Here is a 20722-nt window from a genome sequence, read left to right on the forward strand (position 1 = left end):
GTGTATGTGTGTGTGTGCGTGCGCGCGCGTGTCTGCCTGCTCTGCTGTTGCTGCCCTTTGATCCCTGCATTAGTGTTAGTTAGGGGCTCGGAGACACACTTGCACCGAGAGCAGCCATAGTCAAGACACGGCAACAACAACAGCGGCACCTCCTCCGCCTGTGTGTTCCCATTCCCCCAACAATACACTTTAAACCGAGCAAAGCCAGGTGCACGACCAAGTCCCTGCCATCACTGGCGCCTCCAGTCTCAATGGGAAAAACCTTTTTTCTTCTTATCCCTAAACAAGGACGAGAATGTGATTAAAAACGGGGGAAAATGCCAAGGAGGAAGCAGGAGCAACCCAAGCGCCTGCCTTCACGTAAGTCGTTCGCTCGTTTTGTGCAATTTTAACGGCTCTCCGTGTGTTTTGCGCAGTAGTTTAGGGTTAAAGAGGTGAAACAGACAAAAGACTCGGCGTAGGTTATTTCTCCCCTTTTTAGGTCCGAGCGAGGCAGCCATGTTGTTGGCGATGGGTAACGTTAGCCTAGGCAGTGAGTGGATAAATGATACGTGGCTTTAATAAGGGTATAATCGATAAAGGTCCGGTTCCGCTAAAGGTTGCGGTCAGTTGGCATATGTGTTGGTTGTGTGTGCGTGTGGGGCGATAACGGCCGAGCGTTTTCGGTAATGCGTTCGCCTCCGCTAGGTCGCTTTTCGGATAGAAAGGGGAGGATCTGGGAGTCTGGCCGCAATAAAATGAAGGGTCAGTCGGATCAGACGAGCCAGACTCTGGCTACCCGTACTCCAGTGTTCCTAGTTAGCAATAGCGCTATCTAGCAACGCTCGGTAAACTTCATTTCGTCGGCAATAAACGTCCAACTTTCGCCTCATAGTTTTTTGCGGCTCCCGAGTCGTAGAGACGAAAATTCTTCTCGCTTGTTTGTCATCGACTTTTTTATTTTTATTTTTTAAAGTAAGGTTAATTTCTCTTTTCTTTTTTTCTTTCCGAGGCAATGCAATTTTTTCTCCCCCCTACTCCTCCCAGTCTGCATGCAGGCTGTGTCAGAGCCATGGTCGGTCACCTGAAGTTCAGGGTTTTTCCCCCCTTCCCTTTTGCAGCCATTCATTGCAGACAGACTACGATCAATAACGCGGTTAGAAAAAGGAAACGACACTTGTGCTTCTTTACTACGTTTCTCACGGCAACGCTGTGCAAGCGCCGCAGAAAGCCCATCAGAGAATCCCGTGCTGAAGCTGAATTGGGAAGGAGCTCGTTTTTTTTTTTCTTTTTACTTTTGTGTGTTTGACCCTACCGTGTCTTGGATGTTCGTATTGTGCCTTTTATCAGTCCAGATAATGAAAAGCTGCAGTGACACGCTCTGGCCACTAGAGGATTGCTGGAGACGTTAGCGTGGCCGATGACAACTATTATTAAAGGGTTTATCCAAGAGTGGCATTTAGTCTGCTCTTAATCATTCCTGCCCAAGACGTGCGTAAGCAAAAGAGCACAATTAGTCATATTAGTATGTAAATGTAATGAATAACTGAGTGATTCATGTTTACATCAACAGTGGCTTGATGCATTTGTCTTTGTGGCACTGTCTTCTTCTTCTTCATCATCATCATTTCTTAAATGTCAGATCCGGGGAGCTGCTCGGCCTAACCAGCACAGATCCCATTTTCCTTTTCTCCACTGTTAATATTAACAGATCTACTGTTCAGGTGTTTGACCTAGGGTTGAACTTGGGGAAATTGCAGCGGTTGGCTGGGAGGCATAGAGGTGGAGACGAGGTGACAGTGGGTGCAGGGACTGTGTGTGTGTGTGTGTGTGTGTGTGTGTGTGTGTGTGTGTGCCTGACTTGACTGACAGCGAGTCCTCGCTGATGTGCTGCATAAGGAGTGTGTAAGTCACATGGATGAACCGCGCAGAGCAGGGTCACGACGTTTAAATGATAAGAATCCGCTTCAGCCTGCGTACTATCACTACACATCCTGGGGGGGGTCTTTAATGGCAGTTGTGCAAAGGCATCTGTTTTGCCAAAGTCTTTTGTGTCATGACGTGTGTCGAGCGCTCGCCGTAACTCTGAAATGCAAGCAGTGGCACAATAATTTCACACGTGAGGTGAGAGTGACCCTTTTCTGTGAGGTGTATTCATCAGTTTGCTCTGCCATTCTCTCTTTAAGAAAGGTTTCAGATTGGGGGTGGGGGGTTTCTACTGTACAGCCCACTGTACTCCTACGAGCTTATACTCTGCTTTTCCTGGAAATAAGAACACGTCTGTAGTCCTGTTCAGGTGGAGTGACTCACTTTGTGATATATATTCAAATAAATTATATTTTTTGTATGTGTGTGTGTGTGGGGGGGGGCAAGCAGGAGGGCAGCAGCACTTGAATATCTATTAAACCATCTCAGTTTTTGCATTCTAGACTTCGAAAGAAGCAGCAAGGTAAAGGCACTGGATGGAGTTTGTTAGTTTAAAATGTAAATATTTGGCATAGCGTGTGAATCGAAATGAACCGTTCTATCAGACGAGCGGTGAGCTGATTAAAATATAAGATCCAAGCAGAGGGGAATGAGAGGGGTTGCTTAAGATTTGTGATTTAAGACAACCGGTGTTTTCAGAAGGTGCACACGGTTTTGTGATAAAAGCTGTGTTTGGCACAGTGTGATTATGTATAGTCTGGATCAGCAACACAAGAAGTCCCAGTATTTTCTCTCTTTTTGAGCACATCAACCTTTCAATTAAGCCGCTTCGTAATTGGCCTGCAACAAAAATACTCTTCACCCACGTATCTGAAACCATGCGCTCCCGTGTAGGCACTGTACTGGAGCACTGCTGTGCCTGTTCCTGGCTCTAAATGAAAGCTTCTTTTTTTTCTGATTTAGGAGTTGTTTCCCTCCTCAGTCAACAAACTGTCACAGAAAAGTATGAATTTGTCAGAAGCTTTTTGCGCTTTGTTTTGGATCTTCCCACTCTAGAATGGAAGTGTCACCCCATGCCATTCGCTGTCAGTCTGTGTGTTTTTCATTATTCAGCCAACAACACCCTGGTGGTGTGCCAGCCATCGAGCACAATATCGAGCTTCAAATCTCTTCATCTGTGGTGAAAAAGGGCAAGCTAATACACTGGCTTTAATGCTGGAGGTGCTTTATCTTAGCACAGACCCAGATATATGGGCTGTGCTGCCCAATGTGCACTGTCCTATTGTCTGTGGCACAGCTTGTGAGTGGAGACTATTCTTTAAGTGTGTGTGCATGGCACACACATGTGAAAGTGTTATGAAAGTGAACACACAACCTCTTGTGTGTGTATGTGTGTGTGTGTGTGGGTACATAAGCTGGCTATGGAGGTCACAGTACAGTATGGCGCCTTCACTCTGACAAGTAAACATGACCTTTGGTGCCACAATGAAAACAGCCATTCTTTATGACCTTGTGGTGTGTTATTGTGTGTGTTTGTGTGTAATTTTGCTGCCTTATTATTTGCGCTTCAAAGTTAGGTTAAAATGCGTAAAAGTTTGGATATTTTGCATGTGACTTTGTGCATTCAAAAATGTTGGAAGCAGCGTTTTGCCACCTTCTGTCCCCAAAATGTCCATATCAGAGCTTCCGCTTTGCTCAGATCACCCACTCAGCACCACCTCGCGCTTCTCAAACAATCAAGAAGAGCCACATCACAAAAAGCACCGTCCTCAGCTACCGGGGAGGAGCCTTCTCCGTCCGCCCCTGGTTATCTTCAGCTGAAATGGAGTTGCGTTGGACATTTCTAGACCTAATTCTGCTTGTCTTTGTCAGCCAATAGCTAGCTGACTGGGTGGCTCTGGAGCTTACTGTAATGGCGGGTCACTGGCTACCTTCCACTTGCTATGATTATAATGACCTTGGTGGGGCTGGGGCTTGAAAACATTGGATTAAGGGGAAAGGAAAATGAGAGGAGGTTTCCATTTCGCTCTTGGCATAAAATTTGTGGGGGAATTTCTGCCAAGAACACCCCCTCCCCAACACACACACACATACACACACCCTAACATCACCACTGCTGCCCCTCAAGTTGATGAGGCTTGGGTGCACTGGCGGCATCGGGCGAGTAGAGCTCAAGCGAGTAATGATACACAGCCTTTAACTTAGAAATGAATTATAGGGCAGGGGAAAGGTGGCGGACACCTCTCTCGCTGTATACTGTCTTTGAAAGAAGAGAAACCTGCTTCTTTTTCTTCTTCTTCTTCTTTTTTGTGAGCATTCACGTTCAGTGAAAAAGCTGGACTCTGCCTTTTGTGTTTCACTTAATAGTAACAGAAAAACACTGAGAGTGATGCGAGTTTGGGCAAGGTTTAATGGGCCTGGTTTCAAAGAAGTAACTAAGCCTCAGGGTGAGGATCAATATTTATACCAAATGTTAACCTTATTTGCTGCTTCAGACAATTGGCGCAAAGCACACAGACTACAAAAAAAGAAAAGGAAAAAAAAAACATTTCTTAAGAAGCAAAACTCTGTGTGGATCTGTTACTTGAAAATAATGTGAAATGAACATGCTTTGAAAATTCTGTTTCACATCCTGTTGAAGGCATCATTTGAAATGCTAACCGCTCTTTACACAACCAGGCTAATACCTTACATTATTAACTGAGTGTTTTTTTTTTTTTGCTATTATGTCTCCGTTAGGTTTTGGTTATGTTTGTCACTCGAGAACATCTGAATGTAGGCATGTCAGTTGAAAACTCTTAACACTCGGGGTCAAGTATGTTGGTCAGTGTCACGTTGGTAAAGCACAATGGAGATTTTTTCTTCTTTTTTTTGTCATTAATTCAGTTTCTTTTCACTTTAATTGGATTTTATCACAAATCCAGAAATCAGAAATGCAATACTTTGAGACACAAAACAACGAGCCTTGATTTCCTATGACTTCTTTTTGCAGTAAATACAAGTCTGGGCTAAAGCGACATCAAGACACACAACATCACTGAAATTCATTTTTTTGTGTGTGTTGGGACCGAAGATGCACAATTGTGCTGAGATTTCTGGTGATAATTTGACATGTTTACGAAAGAAATCTGTTTTCTTGGAAGACTGCGTGCACTTACGGTTACCTAAACCACAGCGTGCTAGTCAAACCAAAACTACAAGGCCTGCTTGGATCTTTGTGGATTCATAGCTAAAGCACCACACAATGACAAGTGGTGGGCCAGACATAATCCTTTTGTGTCTAGACACACTCACACAAGTTATGCAGATTGTTATATTACCTCGCCAAGTCTTTTGAGGTTTCACGACCCAAGCGTCTGTGTGCATTTTTTTCTTTTTTTTTAATTAATGGAGGAGAATCATGCGAGTTGGTCTCTTGCATACTGAGAAGGGCTATAACAGTACCCAATGCTAAAGGTTCTAAATACAGGATGATTTGCACTTGGACTTCAAGCACAGGACCAAAGCTCTTGCTGGGCTACAATGATAAAGCATCATATACACATACTAGTGTGACTGGAACATCGTCAGTAATGCCGTTTTTATTTTAGATGGTGAGATTCACTGTATTTGTGCAGAAAAAAGATGTGATTTTTCTTTTGATTTAGAAAAAGAAAAAGCTCCCCAAACTTGGAGAGTTTTTTTGGGGGGGTTTTTGTAATGCATTAACATGCAGTCTTGGCCTGCGTTATAGGAGATTAGAAGATATTAGAGTTTTTGAAGATGGAATCAATATTATCCTTTTTTTCCTCTTTATTAAATATGTTTGAGAAAGGAGAAAGTCCTGTGTCTTTGTTTTTTTGTTTTTTTTCTCGATTTGAGTGATGGAGAGAAACAGGAAGCCTGGGGGGAAAGAGCGGGTTAACGACTTGTAGTAAAGATCCAGCTGGCTGGGAATCGAACTGGGGACTTGGCTGCCTGACGGTTTTTGTGCCCATGTGGTACACACCCAATCACGCTTTGGGTCTCCCCCAGCTGGTTTAATACGATTCAGCGACGTTTTTAGCAGAAGAACTGACAGAGAGGCATGCTACTCATAGAAATATAAAGACTGTTTAATAAATAGTAAAGGAATGCATTTGGCCAGTCATGGTGAAGAAGCATTAAAAAGCTTACTGTTCGAGCCTGTGGTAAGTTAGTTGTCTTAAAAATAAATTCTGGTACAGTGTAGCAAAGTTTAGTTCAAATTGTAACACAGGAAAAAAAAACTTGCACTGAAATGGTCAACTTGGAAAGGTTTTTTTTTTTTTTCAGATGTGTGTTATCTAATCATTTCAAAGTGCTTTCTCTGAGCAGAGAGTCCTCTGCAGCACAAAATCAGTAGTCAGCCTAATACTTCAGTACAGTACCTGCCTGTCTGCCTGGTCGCAATCAGAACCCCCTCTGTGAGGAATGGAAGTGCCTCAGCCTTGGTAACGATTTTTCCCGTGTTGACAAGTCACAACATGGAGATCTACAGCTCGGAGAGCAGCCCTTTGGCTACGCAGAGCCCTGCTTGCACTGAGTAATAGCAATCTCACAGGAGTAGCAGGCTTTCAGCTGGCAGCAGTTCATACGGAACAGCTCGCCGGTGCAGCTGGGAAAGACAGAGCAGAGTGGAGAGGGAGAGAGGAGCTGGTGGTGGTAGCAGCAGTGGAGATGGAGGGAGGGAGGAAGTGGAGAGGAAGAGCTGTTAAGAGCTTTGGGCGGTTTCTCTGTTGTTGTACCACACAAGTGCATCCAGGCCCTGCAGGACAAGCCTTTAACAGGCATGAGGGATGGAGAGCATGAGAGGAGAGGAGGAGGAGGAGGAGGAGGCGGCGGCGGTGGAGGAGGGAGGTGGTGGTGGTGGTCTGGGGAGCCGAAGCTGGCTAGTCGTGCCAGACGCCCGCTCTAAACAGGGATGTGATTTATTGTTTGCCTCTGTCTCACGTTTCACTCCTAGAAAGGCACTTAAATTGCGTTGTTGAGACATAAAGAACTTCCTCAATTGTCTTAAAAGAAAGACCACCCCCTGCGGGCTGTGAAGAATTTTTTGAGCATGTGGTACATCATTAACAAGTGCACCAAATTGGGAATATTTTTGGCACAAGGTGGCATCTTGATTTTTGTTTTTCGTCTGTGGATTCTGTTTGGGTTATTGCTCCCTTTTTTTTGTTTTTTAAACTGTCTATATACACGTCCTACTGCTTATGTATATTACACATTAATTACCCACAAAGCCACCTTTTAAAAACTCTGTAATTCAATGTACGTATATTTGCTAGTGGGCCGGCCAACACGTTGATCTTTGTCACCCTTGCCTAGTGCACTCGGCACGGCACAGTGCTATGGGATGACCTCACTTCCTGTGTGGGTAGAGGAGGGCAGGAGGCCTCGTACGCACACACAAATGCACACACACACACACACACACAGACATTCTGAAGCACAGCCTGGCTTCAGTTAGCCTTCAGCGCACCAGCCAGGCTAACCCCTCTCCCTCCATTTGGCACGGACGCGTTTCGTCTTTGCGCGTTTGGGCAGGCACGAGCACGACGTGGGCTAATGTCTTTAACTAGCTGGTCTAACAGCTGTGTGTTTACAGCTTTTTGGGACATAGGATCAGTTTTATAGGAAGATTAAAAGTACAGAAGAAGGGGGAGGGGTCTGTCACAGACACAGGATAGTAAGACCATAAGGCAGTGACAGCTCTCTAGGGAAACAATATATCACCTCTAAAAGGGGGAGTGGAAGTGTTTGGCAGTGGGACAAAAATCCAGAGAAGTTAAAATCACTGATGTGATGTCATCTCCTGAGAAAGCCGTTGTCAGGGCGGCGTGAGGTTATTTACGATGCTGCATTTGCAGGTGAGCATCTTGACTAATTCGATGTTGCAGAGAAGCTTTCTCCTTGCACACGCGCTGTAGTCGTTCCATCTTCTGGCGCATTAAAACAAATATCTTGCCTTTCATTGTTAACCAAGGGCACATGCTCACTTGATTCTGCCCTTACGATGCTAATGAGATTAGCAAATAAGTGGATGTTTTTTGAGTGCAGAGTCCAGTGGCTTATGGTTCTTTTAAAGAAGCCAAAACCATAAGTAGAAACAAATTAAGCTGGACAAATTAGTCGAGTCAAGTTACCAGCGGTCGGATGTGGGAAGCTAAAAGACAGAATCAGATGGCTCAGCTCATAATTGCCCGTATGTTCCCACACCCCACCAGTGTTTTGACCGAGGTCCATGTTGGTTCAGATTGCCATGCCATTAATCCCTCGTACTCTACAGGGGAGTGGTCAGCGGCAGATGTATTTGCACTTCCTCCAGAAGGTTTTCTAGATTAGCCCAAATCCTCCCAGAAAAACCGTTTTAAAACCTCATTTGGCACGCACAGCCGGACTTTGTGCTCATAGCTGGCCAGAGAGCCGTGCCTCCCTCTACATCTCATTCTCTCTGACTCCCCAATATTATTATTTTTGTTTTCTTTTGTTTTGTTTTTTTTGTGGTTTTTATTTTTTTCCATGTCCCCTACCTTGTGGTTCTCACAGCGTAGCCCCACGTCGATTTTTGGACTGGGCAGTGTAATTGTTTGGAAAGTCGGTTCTGTCATTTGCATGTAGCAAGCAGCCACTTTTCCAGTTTCAGTGGTTTGACCTTGTTGTACCTGCCAGCCAGAAATGAGATCATCAGAAGAGTAGACGAGAAGCTGACATCTCTCCTCCACCTACCCGTGGCTTTAAGTGATGGTTGTCATAGCAATCATTATGCCACAGAACAGACTCAGTGGGTGAAGGATGGCTTTGAATGCGGCAGCCTCGGGTCACAACCTGGTTATGACAGAACAGATAGACCTATGAGGGTTGGTTGCAGTACACAGTCTGCACAAAGTAAACAGCCACATACAAACCTTGTGAGCTTCATATGCATTTCAGGTCGAGATTGAAATTATTAAAGCAGTGCCACCCCCCTTTTTTTTTTTTTTTCTTCTTTTTTTTTAAAAAATACCACAAAGAAAGAGAGGCAGGTATTGGTGTAATGGAGAGGGGGAAGAGCAGCATGGGGCGAACAATGCCTCTCATTCCCATCAGCTGCCCTGGCCAGCATTTAACATGGAGATTGGAAACGGAATAAGCCTCCCCCCCATTCTCCCTGGACCTGCATGTAAATGAGGTTAGCGGTTAGCATTTCCTGCTGTGCTACAGCAGTTCTTCCCTCTTTCTTGCTCCTCTCCTCTCCCCTCCTTTTTCTTTTTTTTTTCTTAAGTAATGGTCTGAAAGTACTCCCCCTTTTCCTGGGGTAGGAACCGGGACCAATCCTGATTAGTGTCCCTGTCCTAAGTGACAGGCTAAAATCCAAGCAAGCACTGCCTTGGGCGCCTCTGCCAAACAGCCTTCAAACCAATACCACCATATAAAAAAAAGACACCCCCTCCCCACCACCACCACCCCCCACCCCCCATTTGCAAGATTCCCTCCCTCCCCTCTCGTCCTTCTCGCTCGTCTGCTCATTCTCCCCTGCCGTCCTTTCTGAGTGTCTCTAATAGATGCCTCCATCGCTCTAACACACTGTCCTCTCACATACATGCATACATGCACATATAGAATTACCTCTCACTCTTCCCTCCTCTCCACCTCCCACCAGAGCTTGCTTTGTATCCCTGGGTGGACTGGCTGCTATAGAGCCAAGTGTCCCTTTTGCCAGTAGGGTGATTTACAAACAATACATGGACGCTGTACACACTCCCACCTTCCACCCTCCTACACTCTCTCACTTCTCTTCCACAGACACACAATCACCTCTGTGAGGAGCTTCAGTATGCCAGAAAACTACGCAGCAGGGTGATGGCCTGTTCTTTTCACACTTGTTCTAAAGAATGTACCCTGGCTTCTTCTGAAAGTTAGCGCAACACGCACGCCTCGGTTTGAACGAGGTTAGTTTGTTTTAAGCGGAAGAAAAATTGGTGGCGTCTGACTTGTGTGTCAAGTGGCTTATTATTGGTTGTTTTCAGCACCACATGAAATGATAATCTGCTCTCCATTTGTGACAATTCTGCCTTATGCAGAAAAGCAAATGCGTGAGGAATTTGTGTATTTCATTTGAGGAGTAGGGATGCTGTTGCAAGTTTGGAAATTGGTATACTTCGAAACCTTAGTATTTGTCACTAATTCCTGTGTACGTTATAACTGTAAAAACAACCAAGATACTAGTGAAAAGTGCTTACATATACTTGAATATTTTTGCATACATACATGCATATATGTAAACACATGCTTGTGTGGGCTCCATGTGGTTTTATGTGGCCACCGACATGTCTCAACCAATGAGTGGGTATGAGGGAAGTTTCTGAGTATGAGCAACTCTTCCTCACACAGCCAAGAAAGTGTGAACTCAATCATTCAGACCGGGTCTGTCAAACATAAATCAAAAGGTCCAATCAGGCCCACTGGATGACTTTGCAAAGTGTGGAGTACCTTTTTTTTTTTTTTTTTTAAGCATCTCCGGCTTAAGGACCACCATTTACATATTCATTTGTCTCCCTTCAGTTCACAGGAATTACTGCTCCTCCTAAATGTTGGTCAGATTTTAGTGAAACTTGTGCACGTTATCCCCTAATAGGTCTTTGCCCAAAATTTGCTCAGTGGCACAGTCATATTGATCGTTTTGCAGGGACCTTCCAGTTTTCAAAAGAAGCTCTTCTGCTCTTAGTGTTGCTTAACTACTCAATGGATTTTAATGGATCCCATTATTTTGTGCAATACAACCAACAACCAACCAAAGCTCATCACTCTGTTTCTGTACTTCACAAATTACAATAATATGTGAATTCTGATGGATCATGAGGCGGATGATCTAAAACGTGATTGCCAGTGTGACTGGACCTTTTACTTAACTGCACTTTGTACTAAGAAGCATTATATTACAGGTTGTACTTTGTTTTGTAGTTTTTTGTAAAACAAATTTGGTAATTTTTCATATTTTTACTACAAGTCATTTTCATATATAATTCATATATAATAATTTTTATTTCTTTCAGTGGGTTTTTAAAAAAAATTATTATATATTTGCTTTATTTTGCTATGCTTGTCTACAGTAATGTAGACATTATATTTTCAGTAAACACTTTTACCAAAGTTGTGTTGAAAATTTGACCAAATAGATGAACACAAATATTTATTTGTGGCATAAAATGTAATTAATTTTTTAAAATGCAATTTAATTTAGTTTTGATTTAGGTGCAATGTGTTTTCACTTTATTTTATGTATGCTAACTGAAACTTTTAACCAGCTGGACTGATGACAGTTTATTACAAGAGGCCCAAACTAGGACATTACCCATGATCTGTCATATTACACTCTATTAAGGTGGTTAAACTAAGGAGCTGGGCCAGTGTGTGTCTCTGAATTATGATGTTTCTTTGTAGTTACATCAGACTGTGTTTCTTCCAGGTGCTTTGTCATCCGGTTTGTAAATGGATGGTTTATTAAATGTGAGCATTTTCAGAATGTAATTGCTCTTCTTTACTCTAAAAATAGCACAAATGGATCATTATGCAATATTTCCAACCACTTGTGATCAAATTGGGCTGAGCGCATGTGGCCCATGAACTGAAATGAGTTTGATTAATGTTGTTCTTAAGTCAGTTATTCCTAATTAAATAATAAGGATGCTGTTAAAGCCCTGCTTTTGAATTGCTTATGACTTTTTTTTTCTCCCCCCAAAAATGAAAGGTTTGCGTTTTGGCTGACTTCACATAGACCTGCCATCTGGCTTTTCTCCACAAAAAAATGGAGTACTAAATTATGGTTCATAAATTTAGTTTTTGTATAGAGTCCGGCTGTATTGAGATTAAAGCCATATTGCACTGCCTAACCCAAAGGAGGACTAAAAGTAGACTATAGCAATACAAATTAGAAAAGATGGTCTATAAAAACAGTATATTGCAACATCAAACGAAATAAAGTTGGCTCCTTCCATACCTCTTTGACCAAATAGCAATTTCGGCTAGTCAGTAGTTTTATTATTGCTGGGATTAGATGATTACTTACTGACATCTAGTTTTTAAAGACCACAACCTGTTCAAATTTGTGGAAATTGTTATTTTGCCGTGAAATTTACACACAGCCACGCAAAGAAACAAACCACTAAATTATATTCAGGGAAACCAAACCGCAAAGGCGCTGAATAGTAAATTTGAACCTTGACATTTAGCACTTCTCTTTAAAAACTGTGGCGTTCTCACATTTGGAGCAGTGAACCATAGTTGTAGCTTTTGATGGTTTTTCTTATTCATTTTGTATAGAACACCCCATACAATTACTTTAACTGATAAGAGGGGTTTTGTACAGCCTTGTCAGACTTGAGATGTTCTTTTCAAATGGCTGCTTAGATTATTTACCAGCGCTCATAAAGCAAATTCAGTAGAAAAGCATGACTCATCCCTACTAAAAACACTACAAGCAAAGAAGATGCCATTCATATTAAAATAAAAAAAAAATTTGGCACAAAGCGTGACAGTTAAAATCATCAAGTGACCCGCGGCCGCTAAGAAGTTGACACAGCCCTCTTAATTGTTTAAACCAGAGCCCTGAAAATCCAAATATCCTGGCCTAATTTCTCTCTTTTTTTTTTTTTTTTTTTAAAATTAGCCAGTTAAACCCTCTCCTCTCTGCTGTGGAGCTCGAATTTCCTTCTTTATGTTCTGTTTTTATGTATCTAGCCAGAGTCAAGTCTATTCAAGTGGCTGGTGTTTCAGTAGCAACATTTAAGTCAAGGACATTCAACATTTATGGCATATTTTGCATCCATATCATAGCTTTGTAAATGATCTCAGGTTTTAATTGAACATAACATACACAAAATATCCACCACTATAGGAAGCAAGTTCATCCACTGAACAATAAGCGTGTTTTTGTATCCTTTACTCCTTTTTATTTGATGAGTGTAATCACGGCAGCCACGTTTATCTGATATTAATGATATTAACAAAACGACAGTCATGTCTTTGCAGTTCATTATTAGCTTCTGTTGACACTTTTGAAACTTTTGAAGCTGATTATGGAGGGAAGTCTTTGATCAAGGACTAATGATTATCTGATAGGCAGTCAGCATTTGTACCTTACTTTAGTGTGCAGTTAGAGAACTCGTTTCCACTGCGCCCGCACTGGTGGCAGCTAGCTAATTGTTATTTGCGGTAAAATTGTAGGGTAAATCTAAACTACTTAGTCCGTTTTATATTTGTAACCTAGTCTACATTAGTAGAAATGTACATTTCAGATTTGGATTCATCCCTCCATAACACCTGCTGCCACTGATTTCTCAGTCCACTTATAACTCACCCACACTTGCCTGTCACAGCAAAGTGGCCTGAAAGTCTCTTGACATCATTTGTATGCGACACAAACAAAACACAACAATGGAGGACATCGAGGCGATGGTATACCTGCTGCTCAAAAAATCTGTACGTTGTCATTACTGGTTTGTGTGTAACCATTTCCATCGGTTTCAAAAATGGCAAGTTTGATTTTTGTAAAGTAGTCGATCTCATGACATGTACTCTGTTGATGTTGCATTTTTGGCTCAACTCAGCTCACTTGAAAACCCAACCTAATAGGTAATAATAAATACCTGGTACCAGGTACTGCCACGTAATGGAAAACCTTAAAAACCAGTCCAGTTGAGTCAAGTCAAGTAGGTGCTAGTGGAAAAGAGGTATTTTTGTATAATTTGGCATACCTCAACCTTTTCTTCCTGTTTCCCTTCCTTCTTGACAGCCACCCTTCCACTGACACCATTTCTGATGAGGCCTCAGTGAACAGTAGATGGGTCAAATGAAGTTTCGAACACATCTCTCAGGTCCAATGTGAGGTTTTCACTGGATTTTTTTTTTTTTCCTTATTACTTAAGGACAGGACATTCAAGTACTGTTGCCCTTTCAGTTAACTATTTGTAGATAATTGGCATCTTGTTACAATGTTTGAATAGCTGAGTACACAAAAGTCACCACAATCATTCCTTCCTGGGCGTCAGGCGGCATTGATGGTATAAGTGGAATGATACCATCTATATGTTGTTTCAGAGCTCTCAGTTTACTAAATTAGGATCTAGAAAGATGAGCTGTGGAGCAGACAATAATGGTAAGAGCTTTTAATAAGGCGCAGCAACATAAAGCATTCGTCAGAGTAAGACGAGGTTGCGGTTGCAAGACATTTAAAATGCATGTGCCAGTATAATGGCCTGCTCTCACAGGATGGACAGGTTCTCAGCAGTGCTTGCATCTAGCCCTCTATACATTCTGAACAGCTGTAAACGATATACACAGATGTTTAGGAAACTCCATAAAACAAAGCATTTACTTGATTTCTTCTCCAGAATATTGATAAATTGGAATGATTTGCACATTTGTTTCATCATTGCGGTTTCAACACCTCACATTCACGCTATTATTTCCGATTACCTGCTCTGGATTCATAGTGCCAAATATCTAGCGGCATGTACTTTGGCCCACATGCACATTGAAAAACTGATTTCAGATCATCGAAGTCAGCATGTGTAGTCTGCATGATAACGCACGAATGCAACACACTAGCTAGAGTTTTTCTCATTCTTCTTTTTTCCCAGCGCTTTTCTTTGTCAACCTTTTCAAGACAGGAAGAATAAAAAAAGTCTTAAAATGCAATAACCTTGAAAGTGTTTGATAGTATAGGCACAGTGATTAGAAAATGCCTGCCTTTTGCCCACTCGGTTGAGAAGGGATTTAACAGTTTCACGTGAAATAGATGTTTCACATATTCTGAAGCTGGTTCTTTGAACAGTGACAGATTGCAGACCCTGGCCTGTTTTCACTGGGTACTTCAGTTAGTATACAAGCCTGAGCTGTTGTTTATTGTTGTAATGATCAGTTTTAACATTTAGTGGGATATTTTCAGTTTTCAATTACAGAGGGTGTTCTGAAGTCTGTGCGTGTGTGTGCATTTTTGGGTGATTATTCACTCATATGAAGTTAAACTAAATTGGTTTACATTTAGCGGAAAATAACCAATTTTATTTTATATTTTTTAATAGAAATATGGGCCAATATACTGGCAGATATTCACATTGTTGACTGCTTCAGCCTATTGACGAATGCTGACGGTGGCTGATGTTTGTCTGTTGTCACATCAGTTTTGTGTTGTACAGATGTAGTACTTGATATTTGTGGAGCGGGCTACAAAGACCTTTGAAACGGCGTGTGTGTATGTGTGTGTTTTCATTTATCCATTTCTTAAACCGTTTCCTTTACAAGATTAAAGGTTGTCTCATGAGTTTGATGATTTTAATTTGTGCTTAATCAAAGATTGTATAATAAAGGGCTAAAAGTCTTGATATATCCCTAGTTTAGAACAAAGTTTGTTGAGCCAAACTTTCATACATCTTTTAAGTACATTCATTCATGACACTTATGTTCAGCTGTCATAAGTTGCTTATATAAACTTTGCACATTGTCAGTAGAATCAAGTCAAGACCTATGTGTTTGTTTGTTTGTTTGTTTTTTCCAAACGATATATAGGATTAGAGAGTATTTGTATTGAAATAGCTTGATGTTGAGCTACATAAAGCTTTTCTCGAATAAAGCCGGCCATTGTTTGCGTAAGTCATCTCTCGCTCGATCCCAAAAGTTCTCCTGCAGCACAGAGTGAGACACATTACCTGTCAAACAACAAAGGAACAACTTCACATGTTATAACGACATGCGTGGCAGCATTTGGCAAAGTTCATTGATTTGTGGAAATAACACACTTGAAAAGAAATCAGTCTTTTCAAAGCCGCCCCGTCTCTGCTGGCAAAACCGGTCACTTTGACCTCATAGAAAGCACAAATTGTCGCCTCACTTTTGTGCTTTAACACGTAACATCGGATCCAAACTAACCTGTTAAAATACAAAGGTCATGCAAGAACACAAGCGAACCAATCAGCAGTGTGTCTCAAGCTAAAATGACTGTTTTTCTTGTCGGTATCTTATGTTTTGTGTATGTCTGCCTGCCTGCCTGGGGGGCCGTGCCAACTGCCACCTGAAGGTAATGTGCACTGTGACGATTAAGCAGGAATCTCATGATGCATTGAAAACAGTCAGTGAAATGTTTGCTCTGTTAAACATCATAATTAAATATATAAGAAGGATTTGCTTCTGAGAAAACGACTGCTTTTTAATATGAATGTTGGATATTTGCGTTCTCACATGCACCTTTTGTTGGTTATTATTTAGAGTTTAGGGCTACAGTGCAGTAATACGGACATTACCATATTAGTGTCACATTGACTTTTTTTTTTTTTTTTGCATTTTAAGTTTACTTTAAAGTGACTATAATGAAGATTTCTTTCCTTTAGGGATGAACGTGTAATGTTTCAGCTTAAAGCTGCAGGATGTAATACATACGTCTCCCTCCAGCAGTTTAGGCACATAGCTTCGATGACACATCTGAGGTTATGAGCAAGAACTTTTTTTTTTTTTTTTTTTCTTTTCTACGTGAGATGCTAAAAATGGAAGGGAAAAATAAACCAGGATGTAAAGTGCACTTCATCTGCATTGAGGAATTTCAGAGGTCTCGGGCTCTCAGTCGTCTCATTCTCTTCCAAGAACACTTCTCCTTCCTGTTTCACCTCTGGCATGCCGCCCAAAGTACCCACAAACCACGGAGGCCAAGGCCGAAAATACACAGATGGTAATTTGCGCTACATTTCAATACGACTCAACCACCATTATATATAGCACTGCTGTCTGAACTCTGATCCCTACTGAGAGTATCACCTCACCTCACATTCCAGCTGAAAGATGGGCTCTTTATGTCTTTGTCACAGACACAAACACTTGGGCAGGATAGTGCAGGTAGCTGGACAAGAGAGGCGTCGATTCTGGATTTTTATCATTTTTGAACTGAATATTTGAATGTCTAATGTTAATCTTCATCAATACATGAGATGACATGTATTGTAAAGACATCGTGTGCATATAACTGACATCCAGAGGGATGTTTTAGTGGTTTATGGATGGAGTTTTTCAACTGTCTACAGGGCTTCGCTTTCTTTACTAAATCACTGTATATAGTATTGACTTCATTTATTTTAAATATGCAGCTCTTGCTATCTGTGTTACTATAGGGTGAATATCTTGTTGCTAAAAAAAATTCTAACCTGTGACCCCTGAGGGAACGTTTTGGTTTGGGTCCCTTAGTTCGCTTGGAGGAGAGCATCACTATAAATCAATAAAAAGTTGATTTGTAGCTGTGCTTGTATCCTATGATAAAATGTTTTTGTCCAGATGAGAGTGGTTTCTTCCAGGATGACGATGCCTTCATCTGTGCAGAGCATCAGGGCTCACTGATGAAACTATGATCTCATCTTAGTTGAACATGGACAAGGTGGTATCCTCCATCACATTCTCCACCACATTGTTGAATCACCACGAGAAAATGAGTTGATCAGTCCTTACAGTAGATTTCTAGAAACTAGTCACTTTATGATGGTGTTTCTATTCATTAAAAAATAGTTCTTTAAAATTTAAAAACTAGACTAGTTAAATGGCAAGAGGTCCATAACATGATTTTAAAAAATAGGCATCTAAATGGGACGTGTACAAACTAATAATGTAATGTAATAAAAGAAAAGTGCACAGCTGACATGACTCTGTAGAGGAACATACAAATAAACACAATGCATGCAAAAGCAGTGCAAAGGCCACTAGGGCTGTTCGATATAATGATATATATCGGATGACGATATAAAAACGTCTATCGTTTCATTTTACGCTATCGTTTGTTTCGTGGTGTCGCAAAATAAACTGTTTACGGCAATATTTTTTTCATTATTTTGATGGTCACTGTAGTGGCTATATTAATTTCCTAAAGTTCTCTCTTTCTCTTATATTTAATATAACCACACTACAGACGGACAAGCGCCTGTTTTTATGCGTTGTCGTTAGCAACAACGACGGTAAAACCACCTCGTGTCCGCTTGTTTATTTTCCACATAAACCTTTCACAATAAAGCTCAAGATGAGTCTTTGTTGAGACTTTTCAAAATAAATTGAATCACGTGAAAGATGCAGAGTATTTACGGATGAGAAGCAAAAAAGAGCCGTCAGGTGCTAAAAAATAAACCTAGACTCAAACGTTAGAACAGGCTTTTCCCCGCAGCACGCTGTGTAATAAATACTCACAAAGAAAACGGCGGCCGTTACAACCTATGTCTAAAAATTTATCGTTTCATGCATCAGTTAAAAAACTCGACTCCAGGTACGCGACGCCCAGCTAGAAACGCTTCATGCAAGTCGAGCTGCCCGACATTCACAGAATTTACAGAAAATGTTACATTTTTGTGATTTATATCGTTATCGGACGATAGATGTCTTAATATCGGGATGTGAGATTTTGGTCATATCGCACAGCCCTAAAGGCCACCTTCGTCTCTGGTCCCAAGCTCATTAAGGATGGATTGAGGCGAAGTGGAAAACTATCCTGTGGTCAGCGCACAGTTTAAAAGCCAGCACTAGTGATAGTAGCAGAATGGGGGTGCATCAGTGTATTTAGCATGGGTAACTAGCGCGTCTATGAAGGCACCAGAAGGATACATGCTTGTTTTAACAATGCAGCACCAAACAACGCTGTACACACACACACACACACACACACACACACACACACACGTTAGTTGTATTTGTGCATTTTGCTGAGACTATGTTAAAACAAATTAATTGCTGATTAAAATTTTTTTTTTAATTAGTTCGATATAATCATGATTAAAAATGGTGCACGGCAAGCAGCATCTTTGGTTATTATACATTTGATCATCCATACATGAAATTAGAACCAGCGTGCGAGATTTACTAGTGACACTAGAAAGGACTAGGATAGGACAGCAGTGTTAAGAAATGCTGTGATTAATTGTTCGAATAATAGTTAGATGGATCATTACACTATCACTTTCTTTTCTAACACAGGCTTGGGTTGGGGTTTGTTCTGTAGCAAAAATTTCCAGATGTTCCATAAATGCCTCAAATGTGAACCTAAGAAGAAGATCTAATGCGAACTAAGGTCACGTTAAAAGTGAATTCTAGAAATAGTTGTTGAATAGAGACACACACACACACACACACACACACACACACACACAAATGGAGATTCCTGGATTTATTCGACAGATTAGTTTTGAAATGTTAAGCCAGGTGTGTTTTTATTTGTATGTTTTAGCATTACACAACAAATGCCTTCTTTTCTCACCTCCATCACCTTTGATTTTAATAATGCTGGCATTAAATTCAGTGAGCATTTTTATTAAAAACATTTAGACATTGTATTTTCAATTAAACAGATGTTTAAAATGATTTCTAAGTCATTGTTTTCTGTTTCAGTTGACATCATTTTTCACACTGTTACCACTTTTTTCCCCTCTTTTTTCTTTGGAACCGGGCTGGAATTTTAAGAAGTCCCATTAAGCAGCCCTGCCCCTGTTTGACACTACAGTTTATCTTAAGATTGTTAAGCAGTGGTGTTGCTTAACATAAAGGACAGGCACACTCTTACAAGTTCATTTAACGTAAATAGGTGGCATACTGTCCTGTATGACATTTCGCCTCAGTAATCACTGGTATTGCCCGTCGCCTTGTTGGTTGTCATGTTTCATCAACTTCCTAATGGAAACAACACGATGAATAAACTCGATGGAGTGATGGTCATGTTGTTCCTGCAAAGGAACATCAGTATTCAACAGATTTACAGATGTGTCCTTACTCTAAACACATGACGCCTTTCGTTTTTTTTTAAACCTTTGATTTTATATTCAAAAATGGGAAACGACAAAAGAGCCAGGATCTGGATTTTAAAAAATTTTATTGAAATTTTTTTTTTGTTACATTTTTAATTGCAGATTTGTCTGTTTAGAAAGGTACTAACTTGCATGTTTTTTACACTTGATGACTTTAAATCAAAAGTAAGTCTAATGTTTCTAATAAACGTCAATGAAGTATTTTGTTAACATTCGGTTAAATCATTACTCCTGCAGTCTTCTCTTGCTGTTATTCTTCTTCAAAGTGAAAACTTTTATAAAATTCTTGGTTGGTGTTAGAAAAAAAAAAAACATCCAAGCATCACTGCATTCGCATGAAGTATATGACAAAGTGGCTAACATCCTGGCTACACTACTGAGATTACTTTACTGATTACAGGTAATAATGAATAAAGAAATAAGAAGTAATTTCTACTTCTTTTTTTCCCTAATTGAAAGGGGGGGGGGTATGACATAGATCAAGCAAGTGAGGGTTTGTGGAAAAAGGAAAGGGAGGTGATCCTGATCCACTGTGTTCCAATTAATGGAATTACCTTCCTCCTTGGGAGGACTGTTAGTCATTTGCAGAGACGTGAGGCCGTCAGTAGTGCATCTCTCCCACCATATTGTCCAGCGAGCACTAATAAGGCAGCCCTGACCGCCGGGCGTGCTCATTAGCATAGCCCGCGGCTGTGGCAACCCCCGCCAGGGTCCAGCCGGACACTTAATTACCACCCCGGCTCCTTCTTCACCACATCCATACTCCCTGCCTTCCTTCCTATGGCCTCACCCTGTGCCCTACCTCCTTAACCCAAGCACACATACCACCATGAGCCTCCCATTCTTAGCAGGAAAGAGAGGCTAATCATTTTGATGATGTAAATGTGATGGCTCTAGTCTCGGTATGTTGTGACAGTCTTTCATGTTATTTCACTTTGTAGGGCTTTGCGGTCAGCAGTCTGTGCGATTTTTAGTGATTCCCTGACCTGCACCATCTCCCTCTCTCTATCTCTTGTTCCTTC

The 20722-nt window shown here is 41.2% G+C and overlaps 1 protein-coding gene across 3 annotated transcripts in view; it reads left to right on the top strand.

Moving 5' to 3' along the window:
- The window catches only part of znf827 (zinc finger protein 827), a 70622-nt gene continuing 49900 nt past the window's right edge, over positions 1-20722 (top strand). For all 3 annotated transcript variants that reach the window (XM_039613707.1, XM_039613708.1, XM_039613709.1), the window contains exon 1: positions 1-360. In XM_039613707.1, coding sequence (XP_039469641.1) covers positions 318-360 — 43 coding nt within the window. In that variant the 5' untranslated portion in view covers positions 1-317. The remainder of the gene's footprint in view (positions 361-20722) is intronic.

This window comes from Oreochromis aureus, linkage group 6 (assembly GCF_013358895.1).
Source record: "Oreochromis aureus strain Israel breed Guangdong linkage group 6, ZZ_aureus, whole genome shotgun sequence".
Lineage (NCBI taxonomy): Eukaryota > Metazoa > Chordata > Actinopteri > Cichliformes > Cichlidae > Oreochromis > Oreochromis aureus.